The 19917-nt window shown below is 45.6% G+C and overlaps 7 protein-coding genes across 7 annotated transcripts; 3 read left to right on the forward strand and 4 right to left on the reverse strand.

Moving 5' to 3' along the window:
* Nucleotides 1-533: 533 nt before the first annotated feature.
* H6S33_010481 (uncharacterized protein) lies at nucleotides 534-1906 on the reverse strand (the record flags this gene model as incomplete). The annotated part of the gene is made up of 3 exons (XM_044841871.1): nucleotides 534-1332; nucleotides 1394-1844; nucleotides 1900-1906. 3 exons carry the CDS (start codon nucleotides 1904-1906, stop codon nucleotides 534-536), a joined length of 1257 nt encoding a protein of 418 aa, XP_044697624.1.
* A 5452-nt stretch (nucleotides 1907-7358) lies between these two features.
* H6S33_010482 (uncharacterized protein) lies at nucleotides 7359-7798 on the reverse strand (the record flags this gene model as incomplete). The annotated part of the gene is made up of 2 exons (XM_044841872.1): nucleotides 7359-7627; nucleotides 7753-7798. The coding sequence occupies 2 exons, from the start codon at nucleotides 7796-7798 to the stop codon at nucleotides 7359-7361; spliced, it is 315 nt and encodes a 104-aa protein (XP_044697625.1).
* A 993-nt stretch (nucleotides 7799-8791) lies between these two features.
* H6S33_010483 (uncharacterized protein) lies at nucleotides 8792-9382 on the reverse strand (the record flags this gene model as incomplete). The annotated part of the gene is made up of 6 exons (XM_044841873.1): nucleotides 8792-8813; nucleotides 8887-8947; nucleotides 9029-9100; nucleotides 9191-9201; nucleotides 9249-9298; nucleotides 9380-9382. The coding sequence occupies 6 exons, from the start codon at nucleotides 9380-9382 to the stop codon at nucleotides 8792-8794; spliced, it is 219 nt and encodes a 72-aa protein (XP_044697626.1).
* Nucleotides 9383-11584: 2202 nt separating this feature from the next.
* Nucleotides 11585-12217, reverse strand: H6S33_010484 (uncharacterized protein; the record flags this gene model as incomplete). Its single annotated transcript, XM_044841874.1, has 6 exons — nucleotides 11585-11635; nucleotides 11711-11766; nucleotides 11853-11894; nucleotides 12003-12021; nucleotides 12089-12157; nucleotides 12203-12217. 6 exons carry the CDS (start codon nucleotides 12215-12217, stop codon nucleotides 11585-11587), a joined length of 252 nt encoding a protein of 83 aa, XP_044697627.1.
* A 2969-nt stretch (nucleotides 12218-15186) lies between these two features.
* Nucleotides 15187-16447, forward strand: H6S33_010485 (uncharacterized protein; the record flags this gene model as incomplete). The annotated part of the gene is made up of 3 exons (XM_044841875.1): nucleotides 15187-15208; nucleotides 15271-15498; nucleotides 15552-16447. The coding sequence occupies 3 exons, from the start codon at nucleotides 15187-15189 to the stop codon at nucleotides 16445-16447; spliced, it is 1146 nt and encodes a 381-aa protein (XP_044697628.1).
* Nucleotides 16448-17386: 939 nt separating this feature from the next.
* On the forward strand, nucleotides 17387-18709 carry H6S33_010486 (uncharacterized protein; the record flags this gene model as incomplete). Its single annotated transcript, XM_044841876.1, has 3 exons — nucleotides 17387-18326; nucleotides 18411-18474; nucleotides 18589-18709. 3 exons carry the CDS (start codon nucleotides 17387-17389, stop codon nucleotides 18707-18709), a joined length of 1125 nt encoding a protein of 374 aa, XP_044697629.1.
* A 351-nt stretch (nucleotides 18710-19060) lies between these two features.
* H6S33_010487 (uncharacterized protein) lies at nucleotides 19061-19804 on the forward strand (the record flags this gene model as incomplete). Its single annotated transcript, XM_044841877.1, has 1 exon — nucleotides 19061-19804. The coding sequence occupies one exon, from the start codon at nucleotides 19061-19063 to the stop codon at nucleotides 19802-19804; it is 744 nt and encodes a 247-aa protein (XP_044697630.1).
* Nucleotides 19805-19917: the final 113 nt, after the last annotated feature.

Consider the following 19917-nt stretch of genomic DNA (forward strand, 5'->3'; position numbering starts at 1 on the left):
CAGCCATGAGCATGTCAACATTGTTGTTAGTAGTACTAAATACTTGGATTATTGGCGTGATTGAACGGAATTTACTAATCCGGCTCTATGGTCGTAGACGAAGCTCTAGGTGTGTAGAAGTGCGCACACTAGTCCGTCGAACAGCCTAGGATTTTCGTCACGAAGTAGTATTCTTGGGGGAAAAAGAGTCGTTTGGTTCGAATTGAAACCCAGAAATTTGACACCTAGGTCCGGATCTTCTAAATTCTCTTTATAGCGATACTTAACGTCCCTATCTTTAGGTTGTTAGTATTCAAAAAGCTCTCGGTATCGGTCTCGTTTTTTAATGGCAAAATATTGGAAAGATCTTGTGAACGGGGTTATAGAGAGGATTGTAATTGCCGAATCCAACGCGAGATTGCAAGCAGCATTTCACATGAAGTTTACGGTAGAAGAAATTTCAAAACAAAAGAGCATTTACGCGCTAGCTACAAGACCAGGGTTACAATAATATTATATACAGTTAAACAAAGAAGACAATGGCTCCTCTAAACCTATTCCGCAACGATGACACTCGCCATTCCCATTCCCGTTCCAATACACATGCTGGTAACTCCAATCTTTCCGCCTGTTCTCTTCAACTCCGTTAATAGGGTGCTAACCTGTCTAGCACCAGTACACCCAAGCGGATGTCCGAAAGCGATAGCACCTCCCTTAGGGTTAATCTTCTTCGGATCCAAACCGAGCTCGTTCGCACACCACAAGCACTGACTCGCGAACGCCTCATTAATCTCGAAGATGTCGACATCATCCTTCGTAATCCCTGTTTTCGCAAACACCTTCGGGATGGCGGCCCATGGCCCAATTCCCATCAACAGTGGCTCAACACCAGCAATAGAAGCAGCAACGAATTTTCCGATAATCTTCTGTCCAAGCTTCTCGGCCGTCGACCTACGCATCAGAAGGACTGCAGCAGCGCCGTCAGTGATTTGCGAGGCGTTTCCGGCATGAATGGACCCATCCTTAGCGAACGCGGGGCGGATCTTGGAAAGACCTTCAGCGGTCATACCAGGGCGGATTCCGTCATCGCGGGAGACGGTGATGCGCTTGACTTCGTTGGTCTTGGGGTCCTCGAAGTTGACTTCAAGAGGGTAAATCTCCTCATCAAAGAGACCGGCCTTTTGGGCAGCTTCGGCTTTCTGGAAAGACTGGGCGGCAAATGCGTCTTGTGCTGTGCGTGGGATTTTACGGTCCTTAGCCATTTGTTCAGAGAGAACTCCCATGGGAACCTTGCAGTTCTTGGCTTCTGGGTGAGATTCGAGGAGCTCAGAGAACTCAGTCACAGCGCCAGGGCTATTAAATGATTGTCAGTTAATGTTCCACAAAGCTACATGGGAGGGCAGGGAGCAAATACCCATATTGGGTGCTCATAGACTCAACACCTGCACCAACTCCAATATCGATCATCCCCGACTTGATCGCGTTAACCACATTCACGACCGCCTGTAGTCCACTCGCACACTGTCTGTTCAATCCATACACAGCGGTCTGTACGGGAAACCCCGCCACCAAGCTGGCACCACGAAACTCAGTCGCGCCACCACCAGGTGCGAGAACAGATCCAACATGGATGTCCTCGACGAGGTTCGGATCGATTCCTGAGCGTTCAATCAAGCCCTTGAGGACTCCTGCAAGGAGGTCTTGAGCTGGCGTGTCTTTGAAGGATCCTTTCCCTCCTTTGCACAGGGCAGTTCGTAGTGCGCAGGTTATTACAACGTCATTGGCGTGCTTCTCTGTCAAGCGGTCGCGGGGAGAGGCGGTGCTTGGGAGAATCTGATTGGTGATCTGGGTTAGACGAGCTGTGGCTTCTTGCTATTAGCTCTGGAGTGCATCTTGGGTAGAAGCACATGTGATATATACCTGACATGGTTGGATTATGAATCTAAGGTTTCGTGGGAGAGCTGTTACGGAGGTTCTTTCGGGGGGGGCTTCGTATGTGGATCTTTGAGCAGGAGAGAGATGTGAGATAGAGTGGAGGAAGAAGAGCGGAAGAGGGGAGGAATGAGTTAAAATAAGAACGAGTGGTGGTCTGGGAGTGTCCTTAATTCGCATGTGATGTCAACGGGCTGAAGCCAGCTCGCCAAGGTCCTTGCGCGCATGTGAAGATGTTTAATTCTCGTGATCCCGTGATCATGAACGTGAGCCTCGGCTCAAACCGGTGGCCGAGGCCCCGAAACGGAGTAAGCCGATAATCATGATACTGGATTCCAGTGCGTGTTTCCGAGCAGCTGATCATTGCCTTATAGTTCCAGGGTTAGGGCTGACGATTGAGTTTATTCATCAGCTATCACTCGGATTGGGGGGAACAAAATAAAAATAAAATCGTTGTCGCTCCTATTATTCTAGATCTGGCTATAGCTACTAGTTAGGGGAGCAATAAGAAAACTATCTTTTGTCTGTACTAAAAATAATACTAAACCTAGTATTTTTATCGGAGGACTGAAATCCTATTTAATCTAGATAACAAATGCTGTCTATCCCCTGCGGGTAGCTCGTTGCTCACTGTGCAAATTTCTGGTCTTTGTGATTAGTGGTGTGATGTTTGATGTTACCCATTTACCTTGGGGTTGGGAACATCACAAATACCTAGTTGATAGTTTTCGAGAGACCCAAATTGACAGGAAAAACATGCTTGTAATTGTTCTACGATCGAGTGTATATATCGGACTGTGCGCGCGTAGCATCACTGCATATGTATATGAAAATTATAACGCTATAATGCATGCATGTATTATCTTGACCTTTGCATAGTCATACTAGTATGACTACATGTATAAACAAGTATACTTAGCAGCATACATATCCCCGCGATCCGTGAATGAGTAGGACGTTGGTTGTGTATACCTGTGTGTTATTTGGGGAGTCCATTATATCCCTAGGGTATACAACCCATGATTTGGACCCGAAAAGTAAGAAGCTGTAACGATGGAAACGATGGGCTCTCTGGCTAGTGGTAGTAGACGATGCTACTCTCGCCGTCTAGGATCACTAAACATCACTCGACTTCTTCTCATAACACATCGGTAGGTTCGGAACATGTGACTTAATATGTTCTAAATACGGCGCCTGGGCCGTGCGTTTAATGTCGTTCAATTAAGGTGTTCCTACCCCTGCAGACCGCCTGATAATACCACCAAGACGCATTTATTTTTCTTTTGGGTTGGTTGCATTCCTATTGTAGGGTTAGGGGTGACCAGATAGAAACGTTGTGAACCCCTTGTACACTTGTTCCAATCACAGGGTGGAAGGGGCCCTTTTCGTGGTAATTGTGGTTCGGACCTTATCACTCAGTAAACGATGCATGGAGAAGACGATAAGATGAGGGTGTTAAGGCAACAGATGATGCGTCAACCAACCACGGAGCGATAAACAAAATAATTGATTTGCAAGAAAGATGGAAAGAAACCAAACCCAAAACCATGCATACATAACCCATGGTAAAGAATGATCCGAAAAAAGTACACAACACCGTAAAAGCAGCAAAGTAATAAGTGTCATGAAAAGAAAAAAAGAAAAAAAACGGAAAAAGCATCCCCAACGAAACACGCACCCCGACCTGTGAGTGGCTGCTCCCCATGGTTTAGATCAAGTTACATACAATCACGCAGCAACGGTCTTTGGGAAAAGGATTTCCCGATGAGCTGAGCCTTGGCCGTCCAGTGTCCGTTTCCCATTACCGACGATTCGCTCCCGTCGATCATGCTGGCGTTCCGGCAGCCATTCTGTTGGGACCAGGCTGCTTGCCCTCATTGAGGGAAAAGTTCCGACAAAACAAATAAGCGCGCATCGCGGCAGCTTCGCGTGCAAGGACCTCGGTGTCAAGGACTGATTGCGACTGGTATTCTCGCCCATTGACACGCACAGTGCATGTGAATCCGGTGGGGTACTGGTAGGACTCGTAGTGTGGGTCCGACCAGCGACGACGTCGGCAAAGACCTATGAGAGAAAACAACGTCAATATAAGGCTTTTGGGCTGGAGAGTAGATTGGTGGGGGTAAATAAGCTTTATGCAGCTGACATGCTTGACGCCGATGACCTTGAAAGATGAATTCTAAGAGATACAATAAACCTACTTGAGAGATATAGGATGTAGTACATTGCGGCTGTGGAACTAAAGACTTAAAGGCACTGTTTGCGAGATGCTCTGAACCGACTCAATGTGTGGTAGAGCTCGGAGTGAATTGAATGGAAGGTGCCTGAATAGAAGAGATGCAGACTGCAAATCACAGACACTCTCTTCAAATTGATTTATGAACTCAATTGATGGTAAGGCTGAAACCTCTTGACCTCTTTCTGCCAATCGATGCTTTGGAGGCTTGATGTGTGAGAATTGATCCTTTCGACTCCGGAACGATTCTGCACAGAGCTGACGGGGTGTTGAATGAGGCGGGGTCTTAGAAGAGATAGCTCTTATCAATTCTAGAGGGACCGGGCAGAGTATGACGGGGATGGGTGGTCATTCTACCTCATCCAGGGAGAATACGGCAGCGGTATTATACTGTTCGTATGTGCGGGGGAGAGTCTCTCGTATCCAGCTCAGTCATAGTGGGGAGCTGGATGACGGGAAAAGGGAAGGGAAAAAAAAATTTAATAATTCAAAGACGAATGGGAGTGCGAGATGAGCCGAGTATGTTGATGCGTTGAAGGTGTAAGGTATCTCTGATCGAATGATACCCAAGTGTGCCACCATCGTGTCAACAAACCCCCCCATCCCACCCTGGCCTGTGATTTCCTAATATCATCGATAGCATGCAAATCTCTCTCGTGACGCTTCTTTCCCGTTCGCTTTGCTTTTCTACGTCAGCGGAAGCGGGAGAGGAGGTCTCAGAAAAGGTGAGGTCCTAGGATCTTTTTTTTGTATGTATGTAACCAACACCAAAACGAAAACCGCAGAAACTGCTCGGGTGAGATAGCGATATTGAGACTTACTAACCTTCTCATGCCATGCCGGCTACTCAAGGTCGCTCCTAGTACCTCAATATGCAATTTGCTGTTCCGAAAAAACATTCTGAAGAACTGAAACTGATAGGAAAAGAAGAGCATCCATCTCCCCCCCCACCCATGCCCACACTGCAGATGTAGACTTAACAAATCACTATCTCCTTGCTCAGTCGTTGGACGTATGGCAATTGATACCCCGGAGAGATATGTGTTGAAGTGGGAAACTCAAATATACTGGCGTGGTGATCGATTCGTTCGATTGATGCTTGCCGCATTGCACGTATGAACCGCATCAGCATCAACAACAACCTTCACCTTCGCCTTGAACCAAGCATATTGCATGTGCTCTATGCCACGGCCCATGGATAGCCGAAGGTTTCCTAGAGTAGATGTGGTTCGTGTTGTTATTTCGATAAGTCTCTGTTCTAGAGAACGAGGCTTGAGGACCCCAAAGGGTTGACAGGAACAGAGGATAGCCAGCGTATCCATAAGCTTTCGGAAACGAAATTGAATGTTTTACATATTGGACCCACCGGTTGCCTTACCGAAGCCCTTCTGTGTTCCATGTGGCAGAGCTAAGAAAGATGATTATCGAATCTGAGATGGAAGCTTCCAATTGACAATATAGGCAGAAACAAATTAATAGACGATGATGGATGCACTGATGCGCTGGCATGATGGATGACCGTTCGTTTTTTTTTCTTCCCATACTTAGTTGCCTGCACGAAAAGGAGATGTACAACAAGGCTCTACTCTACGTGGGGAAGAGCGCGCAGGCAGTGTAGATGATCGACGAAGTCGTTAACATTGCACTAGAACCTAGAAAAACGCTTGCACAACGGGGATTTGCAAATCGAGTCTTACCCAGATTGCTTTTCACATCATTGACCTGATGAAAAGAGCCAGGGGTCGAACGCCAAACGCCACCCTTGCCATTTTTCCGTCCGGAAACGACAACGGAGGCCAGATGGGGGCATTTCACTAAATTCTGTCCAGAACCTATGTCAGAATCACTCGCATACGTGAACGTACCAGATTCGTTGCGCTTGGAGCATGCAGGAGGGCTGATGAACAGGTGTTCGTTTGCAAACTGGACTGGGTCTAAGAGAGATTGTGATATCTTGGGTGTCTTGTCGACGGGTACTGGAGAGCAGGAGCTAACGTTGAAGTATGGAGGAATCCGGGGGGTTCCTGGGGTACATATGATTCGTCGTCTGCACGGAAGATGTGCTGCAAGCTAGACGTCTGGATCCATGGAGGGGTAGGAGTGCTAATGCAATTCGTCCACACTCACTCTAGAATTGACGAATAGATGCATGATAGTGCGGTGTGTGGTGCCTTTAGGGGCAACAAGTGATCTTTGCGATAATTCTAAGAATATCCCGTTAAGGAAAGTCGATTATAAATGTGTAAATTAAAATAAAAAAATACAGGATTGGCTCGTATAATCTACCATGGAGCAGTCGAGCATGTAGCAAGTGGGAGAAATAGTCGCAAATACTTTTGGATCGCTACCTGTGCTACGGTGTGAGGTAAAATTATTGTAGAAGCATGGGAAGAGTCCTATTGGCCGAGTCAGCCACCTAAACCCTGTTTTTAGACCCCTGTTTCTACAATAATTCTACCTCTCGCTGTAGCATGCGCAGTGCAGGACGGGGAGAGAGGATGGTTTTCTGCTATTGGGATAGCTCCGGAAGATAAGCAGCGATCTACCTATTCTATCAAAGGGCGTCGATGAAATCGAGAGGAAATACATAGAGAGGTAGTTACAGAGCTAGTACAGTAGCTATAGAGAGCGTATCTAGAAAATAACTGATATTACATCATGCATCTTTGGGGAATTGATTTAAGTATTGTAATAATTGGCCCTAAATTTCCTTGTCGCCCTCCTCCTGATCTATCCCATATATGCACCAAGTCTTAAGATAAAATGAAATATGACAAGCTGCTAAGTAAATTACTTCCCTGTCTCCCTCCTCTCTTTCCTCTGGAAGCGCCCAAAAAAAATACATTGGAGTATGCGTACGCAAAGGAAGAAAAAGGGACGACTAAGCAAATATTTAAAGAAAGAGTAAAATCAATAAACATCACTGAAACGAAACGAGATAGAAAAAAAGGAATGGGAAACAGTAAGTGAAGTGTATAAATATTCGCAACAGGCACGAGACGCATGCTGCCGATTAACCCAAGGAAAAAAAGGTAATAGAAAAAGAAAACCAGGTCTCGCACATTAAGATCCGTTCCAATATCCCGTGTTATGCACGGCGAAGAGACCCCTCGCATGCAAGTTGCCATGATTGTCCCTCCTACCCCACAATTCAGCCCTGTCAGTGGAATGAATGAATGTTGGAAACGAGACTCTAGCTCCTGTTCGACCTTCAGGTGTTGTTGTTCAAGGCCTCGAAGGCTTTTTTCGCAGCCCTTTCTTTGGCGTTCTCTTCGGCCTTGTACACATAGCTGGTCTCGTAGTCTGTCTCTCCTACACTAACAACGCAAGAATACCATGATTGACCAAAGTGCGTTGCTGATGGTGACGCGTTTCCTCCTGCATCTGCACTACTAGGGCTGCGGTCCATGGGTATACTCCCGCCGCTATGCTCAAAGACTTCGTAAGTAGGATTCGGGAGGGATTTGGTTGCGCATAGCTCTGTGGCACCGCAAGCATGTGAGTATAGTTCGAAGAATACGAAAATTTGGGTGATCAGACAAAAGTGTCTTTGGGGATGTAGTAGAATGTCCAAATAATAATTAAGAACTGCAAGATGAACCCACCTTGCAGATGTGACTGCCAGTATGTTCTCGTGTGTGAGACCGCCATCCTGTACTTGATGTTGCTAAATAGCACCAGATTTATGTGGGCTTGCCGCTCTGATATCCGCAATACAAGCAAAAACTAGCGGAACGACTTTTTTATGTGGGAGATTCAAAGTCTTTTTGACTTTCACTTGTTTCTGGCTACTGGAAAGAAAATCCCTCTGCTTCTGTGCCGTTCACAATTCCAGCAGTTGCGCCCGCAAGAAAAGCCTGTTGAACTGTTGTCGAAAAGACCGAGAAGGAGAAGGAAGCGAGATGAATCGGCGATCAAAACAAGTCTGAGTTCGACTTTTACTCGACGATTAGCTGTTGATATTTGGCTCGAGACAGATAGATCAATCTTGAAATATCAAAAATCGAGAAGAAGCTCGGACACAGCTTCCCAACCTTAAATCACCAAAGACTGGAATGTATCGGACAGTACCTCACATGATCTACTTTGTCAAACGTCCAGAGTCCAACAACTACTCGTAGTTTTTTGACGTTTCCGGACGCGACCACTATTGCATGCCATACAAAAGATAGCCTTGGCGGGTTTTTTCTGTGTATGCAATAGCAGTTGCGTCCGGAAACGCGAGTAGAATCCCAACTTATGTTCTGTATGACGCCTCAATAGACACTGGTATGCATTTGGACAGTGAATACTCCGATAAACAAATAGAAGTCGGCAAGATATCCAGGAAACTGGTTCGCAATCATGCGGCGAAGTCTGAGTTTGGCTCGCCCCGCTCTTCGCTAGGCAACTGCAGAAAGGCCTTGATATTCAGTGATACCACACATTCAAACATAACCAATCATGCAGTATAAATGGACAGAGTCAGGAACATGTTGGCACCAGAGCCCTCATGATATCTAGGCCTGGGGGCTTATCGAAGGGCGAAACGTGTCCTGGATCCCCTGTCTTGGATGCACTCAATGGGCGATCTGCCGTGTGAGAATTATTAAAGATTGGGAAACTGTGTAGGTGCTCAAGACCCCGAAGCTTATGTTATTTGTGTTAATAGGTACTATTATTTCTACTATTCGGAATTTGAATTTGGTTAGCCTATATTTCCATGTAAACGCATGCAAGATTAGTTCAGGCTTGATTACAATCTATTAACAGCACCGTTTTTTTTATGATTGAAATCGCAACGGATGGAAGTCTGATCCCCTGGCTATCAGTTACTTCAGTATGTGCACTCTATCACCATGCACGTTTCTTAGTATTCCTCCAATGGTTGGTGCAACATACAAACTGCATAAGAATAAATTAAAGAAAAGCATATCCAAGCGCACACGTTCCGGAAGCTGTTGAATATGAATGCTGCCGGCATGCTCTCGCCTTAATTACCCATCATGGCTATTTTGTGCCACGATATCGCACTTAATTCCTGCGGGGTAGGGTATTAATTACTTAGGTACATGCTAGCTTTGCGTACCACCGCTTTCAGGGTTATATGCAGCATCGAAACTTTCCATAAACACCGCGGATGGAAAAAAAAAACACATTATATTCGACATCCTAAATCCGGATTAGTCGTGATGAAACCTGAATTAATTAATCGGATCAATGATTTAAAATTATATCTGTATAGACAAATACCATTTAGTGGAAATGAGTGGGGGTATTTAACATGCACGTGAGACGTATATCTGTCGGTATATTCGGTCTCACTCGTGATTCTTTGCATGCGTACTATCTTAGCCAGATGTAAGGTTGGCTAGCTGCGAATCGAATTTTGAGAGCTGATAGAGATGATTTCCTCTATGAAATCTGTAGTGGTCTATGACAGAAACCGAAAGTATCGACCTCCCTCAATGGACCTGGTAATGATATTATCGGAGACAGAATTCAATCATGTATGTGTGTATGTATGTGATCTCGTGGTCTTCTCATTTTCCAAAGAATATGAGTTAACACGATAGTGACGCAATCTGATTATAGCATCAGACCAACACATGCAAGTAGCCGTTAATGCAACTAGTGACGTAAAAGAATGCAGTGATTGAGCGTGGTGCGTGATAGAGAGGTAAAGGTTAATGTAGATTATCGTAGAATATGTGACAGGGATATACATTTGTAGGTTTTCGGTCCGATCCAATGCTCTTGTAGCATCAAATAAATATATCGGAAAATACATGTATGCTCTTATGTATCGCGCAACCGACGGGACCGGCCGACTGCCACGACGAGAAGATTGTTGGTAAAGATAAAGTAAATCCACAAAAAGTTTTGATAATTGGGTACTTGTTGATTGTCATTGATAGGACTTCAACGATTTTCTTGGCTAAGTATATTTAGTCGCTGTGGTTTTCCGCGAGTTCCGATGTAGAGGATGTCGGAATTGTTCAAAATATGCACAATAAGCGGTGAACCAATCAATGGGCGACAGCAGTGGGATCTCGGCTGGGATACCGAAATGTGGTGCTATCGGAATAATTAGCAACCTCCGAAAAGCCTCTTCCAAGACATCGGGATGGATTGAAATTGATGGGTCTCTTTTGTTGCACAATATTGACTAGAAGCACATTGAATCCTAGTTTTCGGAAAAGCTCTGCGGTACTGTTCGCCCATTCCTTTCAAAAGTATTGTCTCCAGCATATCGGTTATTTGTCGGTAGAAGCGGTTGGTTATGGCTGATACGACAAACTTTGGTGTAGGGCATATGATTTGCAATCTATAAATTTTTCTGAAAGTGATCATTTTGAAAATGACTGATACGTGGTGGTTTAGTATCGTAATGAAAGCCGTGTATGAGAGGAGAGTTGTTGGTTATTAGAAATAAATTGCGTATGAACGAACATGTTCGGGTATTGATCGATAGGTACTCTAGCTCTATCAAGTTCGATTATTGACCTTGTTTAGATAATACCGGTATACCACAACTTACCAGTATAATGTACCGCGCTGAAGAAAGACCAAGAGCCGGATAATTCATTTTGAAACCCAGATACAATATGAGGTCTAAATCGCCTGAAATGACGATTTATTTCTCTTAATAATATGAGCCGTATCCTGCACCGAGTCGCGAAAGAAATATCACCGGCTGTAGAAAGGCTATCGCAGTTGCAGCTAGGAATGATGCTTTACTATCTTGCTCTGATATCAGCATTTTGGTCATATGTAGCACTGGATATAAGTGGCAGAAACATGTGCGATGGAGTCCATAACATTTGCTGCCTTCTCGCCCCGCTCTTTCGTCACCATTTTGACTCTTGAATCACTGCCCTCTGTCATTTTTCATACCTATGTTCCCGTATCCAGACAACTCCATCCGGCTCGACTGCGTGGTAAGTTCGATTCCCTAAAATTATTAATTGCAATAACAGGGAAGTTATACGCATATACAACACCTACATGTCTTTCTCAGCTGATGTACAAGAAGGTCTACTTATATCACCAGTACAAAAAATTGGGGTTTTTACAAACATTACCTACTGACGATATTTCTGAGTCATGCTCGAAGTTGAAATTAATCTTTGAAGGCTGGTAAAACGAGAGCATCTATCAACCGTGACGCCTTGGCGCTTTTTCTCGTGTGGAGAAGAGGGCAGCTGTCCAGACTCCACTTTTGCTAGTTTTGTGCTCAAGCGTCATGAATCATCGAATGGCATGACGAGCACATGTTGAGGACTTAATGTCTCCGTAGCTATGGCTAGATGATCCCAAATTATATTTTAGGTTAACCATTCAACAACAGCGCCGACGAATCTCGAAAATGACCACGGGCAGATCACGTTTTTGTTGAACTCTTTCATTTTTCAGAGGTGTATACCAGTCGGGCTCGCCTCGATCCTGAGCAAACACCTAAATGATATCCCAGAAAAAGGTCGACCCCGAAATCTTCTGATTTATACCCTGGATTAGAAGCGCTGCAGTCAGTGATCTTTTCCTCTCCCTCATATTTCCTCACAGGTCCTCCCTGGCACATACAACTGAGTGAAAGTGGCACCTTTGCCTCGGGACAGGGCCCACAAAACCTGTAACAACTTTCATCATTAGCCCTTTCAATCTAATTGAATCGATACTCTAGATCGAAGAGTGCAGATGATCTATGCCGTAGTATCCAACAAACATTGGTAAGGATTATTGTGACAGGCCATATTTCCAGCGCAACCTAATAGGGATAGAATAAACCCAAAGATAATAAAAAATAAAATAACTTTATCTTCCTAGAGCGGAAATATACGTCGCCACCCTTTACGAAAAGGAGTGTCCCGCAAACGTGTATTCCTCAGACATCTCTAAATACAACACTATCAGGTTTATGGTTTAGGCCATGAAATCTAACAGTGAAGATCTTGGAAGTACCGTTCGTGCACTGAAGGAGGTTCGGGGAGTAGGAGACAAAGGGATGTGGAGAATGGCTAAAAGGGAGGCCTAAAGATCACAGAGATCCTTTTAGAATCCCATAACATTGGAAACCATGTTGTACTCCATATGGCTTGTGGTGATCCAGTAGGTACCAGTTCCCGTAACCCTTCCAAGCCTGTATTTTATGGACTTGCTGTGAATGCCCGCATGCCGTGCCCCATAGAGATCGTGGTTCCGGTAGATATACAGAAGTCGTAGGTATCTGGTCTTTGTCGAGATCAGGTTAATTACTATATTTCTTTTCGGTGATACAAATGCTCTGTGCGCGATCCTTGTAGAGAATGTTGGGTGCTATTCCTTCAGGTTTTCGATAAGAGGACCTTTTCATGCCGAAAACTAGAACCCTTGACTTTTGCTGGGTAATTCTTTGTTGAATCGGGGTCTGTATATTTTGGCTTCAAGTGCGGGAAACGGGGTGGTTATGCCGTGGACACACAAGCATATAAAAACTGTTGCAAATCCTATGAGCACTCTCGCCCATTACTCGGACCAGTTGCCGGCATGATCAGCACAGCACCCCGCATGAAGTTAAGTCACGTGTTGGCGTTTATCTCGTATAATTTTCTAACATAGCTCAACAAGCGCTTGATGAAAGGCATCGGGACGAATTAAAAGGTCGAATGCGTCTAAAATTCGTTGAATAACGAGCCGCCAGCCAACCGGGATCAACGCCGTTCCCCGTGCGAGTGGACAGCTTTTCCTCGTACAAAAAAAGGAATTCTTGAAGCTCGGCACATGAAAAGGAAACATGCAGAATCTATACCGAGAGTAAGAATGCCGAGACAATGTATAACCAGTGACTGGGGTTCGAGATAAAAAGTTGAATGGCAGAAGTTGTAAATTGGCTCATCGATCGATATAGTCTCTGGATTGTGAGGATCGGGGATGCAATAGATCATTGTCTCAACTTCTGAAAGCGTTCTTCTTTTTTCGCTACTAACTACAGTACCATACATCAGTGAAGGCGACAATTTCGGGAAGAGGTGGGCTGTTACCTATCAAATATTTGATGTATATAACTCAATGTTTACCGCCTGTTATGGATGTCATCAAATGGTTCCTGGTTCAAACGTAGATCCCTATGTTTTGCATATTCGTCAGTAATTACCACCAAATGTGAGATATGAAGAACCGGGCCATGGTACAAAACTTACCTGAGTGAACACAGGCCTCATGCATATGTTATCCGCAGAAATATGAAAAGCGTTGACCCCATGCCGAATGATCAAGTTTTGAGATATCTAAAGAGCTCGGAAACAAATGTCTTGTCATTCGAGAACAAAGGACCCACGCAGACCTCTCAAAAGATAAAAAAATCTCCCGACAACAAAAAGCAGACATCACTGCACTTTTCGAGCCGCCGTAAATCGAGGGTAGTCAAGAGCCGTTTTAAGAGCCGTGGTGTCCAGCTACCCCGCTTGAAAGTTTCCTCTTCATATCTGCCCCAAATCGACGATCTTTCGCCGGTTCAAAGGTGTTTAACCACATATTATTCTTCGCTTTACCTATTGACTTAATTTGTAAATTTGGCCTGAAATGTGTAGGTTTAAATCTTCATCTGCCGAATTTTTGGTGATCCTGAAGTGTCTCTGCTGGCATTAGTTTCAACATTTAATCTAAAAAAAAAAAAAAAAAAAAAAAAAAAAGAGGTGCACGTGCACGTGGAGGCGTGAAAAAAAAAAGGTCACATTTTCACCTTTGATCTCTGAAATTTTTATCCTGAAATTGATAGAGTAAGATTGTGGGGAATTTTCTTGGGGCATACAAAATTTTCAGAACGTAGATATTGCTTTGATCAATACTCGGTAGGTCGTCGGTCCGACCGATGTCATCCATAGGAATTAAAGGCGAATGAGGTCTCTATACGCGGTCAACCATGATTTGGCTTCAGATGATTTGTTGATGTTGGTATTGACCAAGTGTTCGAAGGCTTGTCGTGTACAAGTAGGATGTAGTACTACTGTATCTATGACGGTGCACCTTCTTTAAGGTCATTGGTTTTCGGGTTCCCACAAAGGCATATCCCACGATAGTTTTCTGTACCTTTTTTTTCCCATTTTGCATCCAGTACGGGCCGAGAATCCGGGATACCTCTCGGATACTCAGTTTGATGCGGGGGCCCCGCTCTTTGCTTGTTTATCGATAACAGAAACAAAAGCGCGAGGTCAAGCATATCGATAATTTTAAGCGTCATCTGATACCCGAAACCCTCAGTGTTTTCTGGGGAAGGTTCCAAGGCCATGGACATAGCAATGACGTCTCTGTGCAGCAGGAAGAAGGACTTGAGGGTGTTAGCTGCAGATTGGGAAGGTGGAACCTCCATCGGATGCAAGGGTTAGTTGTGTGGCTGAGGCGGGGAAGATAAGGCGGTCAACCATAGCGAGCGGCGAACCGCCCCTGCAGTGCTAGCGCCTATGACACATACATGTACTACTACATGTACAGTGTCCGGTAGAATTATTGCGAAAGTCAGAACTAAAAGGGTGGGTTTCTTGGCCCGTGCTCACTGCAAAAATTCCTTTGAGGGCCAATGGGACTATCGGGTCACGGGAAACCCACTTTCGCATTAATTCTACCACAATCTGTAGGTGTCTTGTTTCCTTAACCTCGGGCACTCTGGCTATTGGGGAAGCTTGGGGAAGCTCGGAGAAGCTACATTTCAGCATTTTGAGAGGACGCAACCAGCTAGTTGTATCCAGAAATTTGTCAATGGGAGGGTTCAATTAATAGTAGATTAGAAATTGAGTTGTTAGTTTTGCCTGCCTACAGGTGGCAGTGCAGGGGCGGAATCAGTTGCCTCTCGATCGTTCGCGATTATTCTATGATTCATGCGCAGCTTATTCAGCCACAAACCTGTAGAATGGGTCTGAGCCCATAGCCAGCCACCCAACTCTTAAAAACGTCCCCTTCCCTCTCTTTCTTCGTTCCTTCCTACATCTTTCATATATCAACCTCTCCACCCTCGTCCTCAAAGACCTATCTCATTGCAATCACCATCTCCTTATATTCACAAAGTTCCTTCTACAACTAATACCATGCAGATCTTTGTTAAAACTCGTGAGTTTCTCCCCTTCGTGCCAAAGGGCTGGTGGCGAATATTGAATACTGACGACTTGTAGTCACCGGCAAGACCATTACCCTTGAGGTCGAGTCATCAGATACTATCGACAACGTTAAGAGCAAGATCCAGGACAAGGAGGGAATTCCCCCGGACCAGCAGCGTCTCATCTTTGCAGGCAAACAACTCGAAGATGGTCGGACATTATCCGATTACAATATCCAGAAGGAGTCCACCCTTCACTTGGTTCTTCGCCTACGTGGAGGAATGCAGATTTTTGTCAAAACTTGTAGGTTTCCATGAAACTCCTGCTTCTACCTTGCCATCTCTAACAGTTCACAGTGACCGGAAAGACCATTACTCTTGAGGTTGAGTCTTCGGATACGATCGACAACGTCAAGAGCAAAATCCAAGACAAAGAGGGCATTCCCCCAGATCAACAGCGTCTTATCTTTGCCGGCAAGCAGCTTGAGGACGGCCGCACTCTTTCGGATTACAATATTCAAAAAGAATCAACCCTCCATCTTGTCCTCCGCCTTCGTGGTGGTATGCAGATCTTTGTCAAGACTCTGACTGGGAAGACCATTACCTTGGAGGTCGAATCATCGGACACTATCGATAATGTCAAGAGCAAAATCCAAGATAAAGAGGGCATCCCACCGGACCAACAGCGTCTCATTTTCGCTGGTAAGCAGCTTGAAGATGGACGAACCCTCTCTGATTACAACATCCAGAAAGAATCCACCTTACATCTTGTCCTTCGCCTTCGTGGTGGTATGCAGATTTTTGTTAAAACCCTTACTGGCAAGACAATCACCTTGGAGGTCGAGTCCTCTGATACCATCGATAATGTGAAGTCGAAGATCCAGGACAAGGAGGGAATCCCGCCAGACCAGCAGCGCTTGATCTTTGCTGGAAAGCAGCTTGAAGATGGTCGTACTCTGTCAGACTACAACATTCAAAAGGAATCTACCCTTCATCTGGTCCTCCGTCTCCGTGGTGGTATGCAGATCTTTGTCAAGACATTGACTGGAAAAACCATTACCTTGGAAGTTGAGAGTTCAGACACCATCGACAACGTGAAGAGCAAAATTCAGGACAAAGAAGGAATTCCTCCAGACCAGCAGCGCCTTATCTTCGCTGGTAAGCAGCTCGAGGATGGGCGTACGTTGAGCGACTACAACATTCAGAAAGAATCGACTCTACACTTGGTACTTCGTCTCCGTGGGGGGTTGTAAAGAGAGATAAGTGTGTTGAATGGGTTTAATGGTGGCAAGGTTTTATTTCATGTTTCATAAGTAGTATTTTTCTTTTGGCTGATTGATTGATTGGTGTTTGGGCTGTTTCTTTCTTTTCTTCGTAGATGTTTATAGCGGATTAAAGAGCTTCAAGAGCATCCTCAAAATTTTCGAATATGGACTTCGTAGCAAATTCTTTGTGGATACCAGATGTGACATTGACCGCACACGCAAGATTATTTCGTGATCTATTCTTATCGATATGTGCCCGTAGGGTCCTGTGTACGAACGATTGGATTATGAATCGCATTATCTCGCATGCGCACCTTACGAGATTTCCCACTCACGACCTTTGCCCCCTTACTCGTAGTTTGAGTGCACGTTGCAGGCAACCACCATTCCTATCTTGCCCAAGCCCTGTTACCAATGACAAATGGTTTACCCACAAAAGTGGCGTTCACCTCTTATCAGTTAGATTAGCGTGGGGGTGAGACACTTCTCAAGACGAAACCTACATGTTATGTAGTTATCATTATCAGATCAAATTTTCTTCCATTGAATGAGGCATTTTATTGATTATCGTACGATCTGATAAAACTAGTTAGTGGTAATGATACCATCACCGGTTCTTGAGAAATTAAAGGGGCCTTCTTTTTCCCTTCTTTCTTTTGCAACCCGGTTAGTTGGTAGGGAATCCCTGGCGCTATTACGCTATTGGATAAGGGCAGAAGGGCGGGGTATTAATATGGGGGAGTGTGCATTGGAAACTTGCAATTGAGTTTTTAAACTGACGAAGGACGAGATACTGTCACTGCTGCCTGTAGGTTTCCTGTGCTACGAGAATGGATGACTTAATACTGTTTATAGATTATAGACTTACTTACCATATACCCGTCATCCAGTAAGCCACGCACGACTACAATATCCAAAACAAACGCAATGTCCTCCCCGACTGCAGGTTCAAACCTCCGCCTCCCCACTGGCCAAACACTCGTTATCCGTAAAGACGCGTCTTCACACCTCAGCTTCTCCGTTGAGGCACTCGGCTCATCAACCGAGTACCCAGGCTCCATAGAAGTAACTCACGGCTCGCCAACCGACTTCCCATCTAGCACCTCTGACACAATTACCTTCTTCTGCCACAACCCTGACTCGTCTCCAGCGGTCTACAGGCTGTGGTTAGCCCTCTACTGGTATTTCTGCCACCCTGCACCTAAACCTGCCGCAAAAAAGGACCCGAGAAAACCCTGGGTTGTCAATATCAATACCACCACCGGGCTCTTCTCTGATCCAGTAAGCGTGGAACTCGGAGCTGCAGTAGGGCTACTCTCGTACACTTCCTCGTCCCCGACCGCGGAGGTCCATGTATATGCTGCCCGTTCGTCGTTCTGGCAAGTTCCCTGGAAGGCTGTTCACGAACGCCTCTATCCTAAGCCTCTCGAATACACCATCACCAACGGGATCCGCCATCCTCTTCGCCCACGTCCGCAACAAGGCATACTCTACGAGCGCTGGGTTCCGTCCTTGCAGGAATTCATTAGCTTTCGCCTGGCCTCTGCAGAGACTGACGCGGAGCTGGTTCACCGGTGGATGAACGATCCGCGGGTCGCCGAGTTCTGGGGCGAGGACGGTGGGGATGTTGAAAAGACACGGGGATTCCTTAAGAAGGGACTAGAGAGTAGGCATTGTTATCCCGTGATTGGGTTCTGGGGGAACGAGCCATTTGGGTATTTTGAAGTGTATTGGGTGAAGGAAGATAACTTGGGCAAATTTGCGACAGGCTGTGGGCCGTGGGAGAGGGGTGTGCATTGTTTGGTGGGGGAGCAGAAATTTAGGGGGCCCCATAGGGTGGGCGTCTGGATTTCAAGCTTGGTGCATTGTGAGTGTTAATTTAATTGGCTGTGATGATTGGCATGCATATATGGTGCTGAGAGTTAGTGATACTGATTGATGCTGGTGGTAGATATGTTTCTGGATGATCCAAGGACGCAGACTGTGATGCTGGAACCAAGGGTTGATAATGAAAAGTGAGTCTCTTCCCTTGTCTCTATAAATTATTGATTACTATTATCCCCATGAGGGAAATGGGTCGCGCGACCACTTAGTTTGTTTCAAGCTGCAGGGCTAAACATCAATTGCAGGTTCATCAGATACCTAACCGAAGCGGGCTTCTACAAAGAAAAAGAATTTGCCTTCCCGCACAAGCAAGCGGCGCTTATGAAGCTTGAACGAGAAGCGTGGGAGACTGGTCCACTGCTGTAAAAAGGAAAACATTGTTGTTGTAGCACAGTAGAAATATAACTACCAGTGGTAATTGGTGGTATGTAGCACAGGATAGTTGTAGTTGGGGGGATGCCAATCGCTGTCTCCCCCAGGCCCCACGTGTGGTCTTGGAAAAGACTTGGCGATAAAGATGTTACATACCAAGAGTTAGCGAAGCCGGAAGTGAAGATATATTTTTTTTCCTTCTTGAGATCTGTTCTGTTCTCCTGCTCTCCTGCTCTCCTGCTCTCCTAACAGCCCTATCAGTTCTTTGCATAAATATCTGTCCCTTGCGTCGACTGCCTATTATCATCCCTCAAACCCAGTGCTACGGTCCTACATATCGCAACGATGGATCCCACAACGCTCATTCAGCACCCCATCCCCGTACGCAACATCATTCTCCAGCTGCCTCCAGCCTATCTCTCTTCCCTCCTCACATTCCACGATGGTGCCTTTCAACCTCTCAACCCTCTCGTAACAAAAATCACCTCTAAGTCTATGACCGTCACCTACTCGCAGCCCCTCCGCGAACCCTGGGCCAATCCCCTCCCACGTACCGCCACCATTGCCTTCACCCCTCCATTGCCCCCGATTCCCTCCGACTCTGCCTCCGAGGGCGAGCAATACGAATGGGAGACCGTCTGCGCCGCGCGCATCCGCGAGATGGAGGAAGAGGCCACCCGTCGCAATGAAGGACGCAGTGATATTATTGTCACCCGCTACCTCCTACCAGATCATTACATGGGATGGCTGTCGATATTACAGTTTGTAGCATTGACTGTGCTGATATTTGTGCAAATTAAGTATGGGCCAGATGTGCTGAAGATCCTGTTTGAGCCTGAGTGGAAGTTCAATGCGGCGGTGTTGGTGCATGCCGCCATACTAGTCAAGAAGAGTAGAGATGTCATGAATATGAATGATAGGCTCAGGAAGCATCAGGTTGATAAGTTGCCTGGGTGGAAGTACACCGGGCCATGGATGAAGTGGTTGATAACGTGTGCCTTTGAGGGGTGGAGATGCGCGAAGAGGTTTGAGGAGGAGGCGGCGAGGGTTGGGAGGGAGATGGCGACCAAGGAGAAGAAGGGGAAATAGAAAATAAGTAGCGCTTTCATACTGGCTTGTTCCATGGGCTGGTTTATAAAATCTTAAATTTGTATGTAGTGTTTAAAATGGTAATAGATGGTGTTGGGGAATGATAGGTTTAG

This window comes from Morchella sextelata (assembly GCF_020137385.1).
Source record: "Morchella sextelata strain SCLS chromosome Unknown scls_4, whole genome shotgun sequence".
NCBI lineage: Eukaryota > Fungi > Ascomycota > Pezizomycetes > Pezizales > Morchellaceae > Morchella > Morchella sextelata.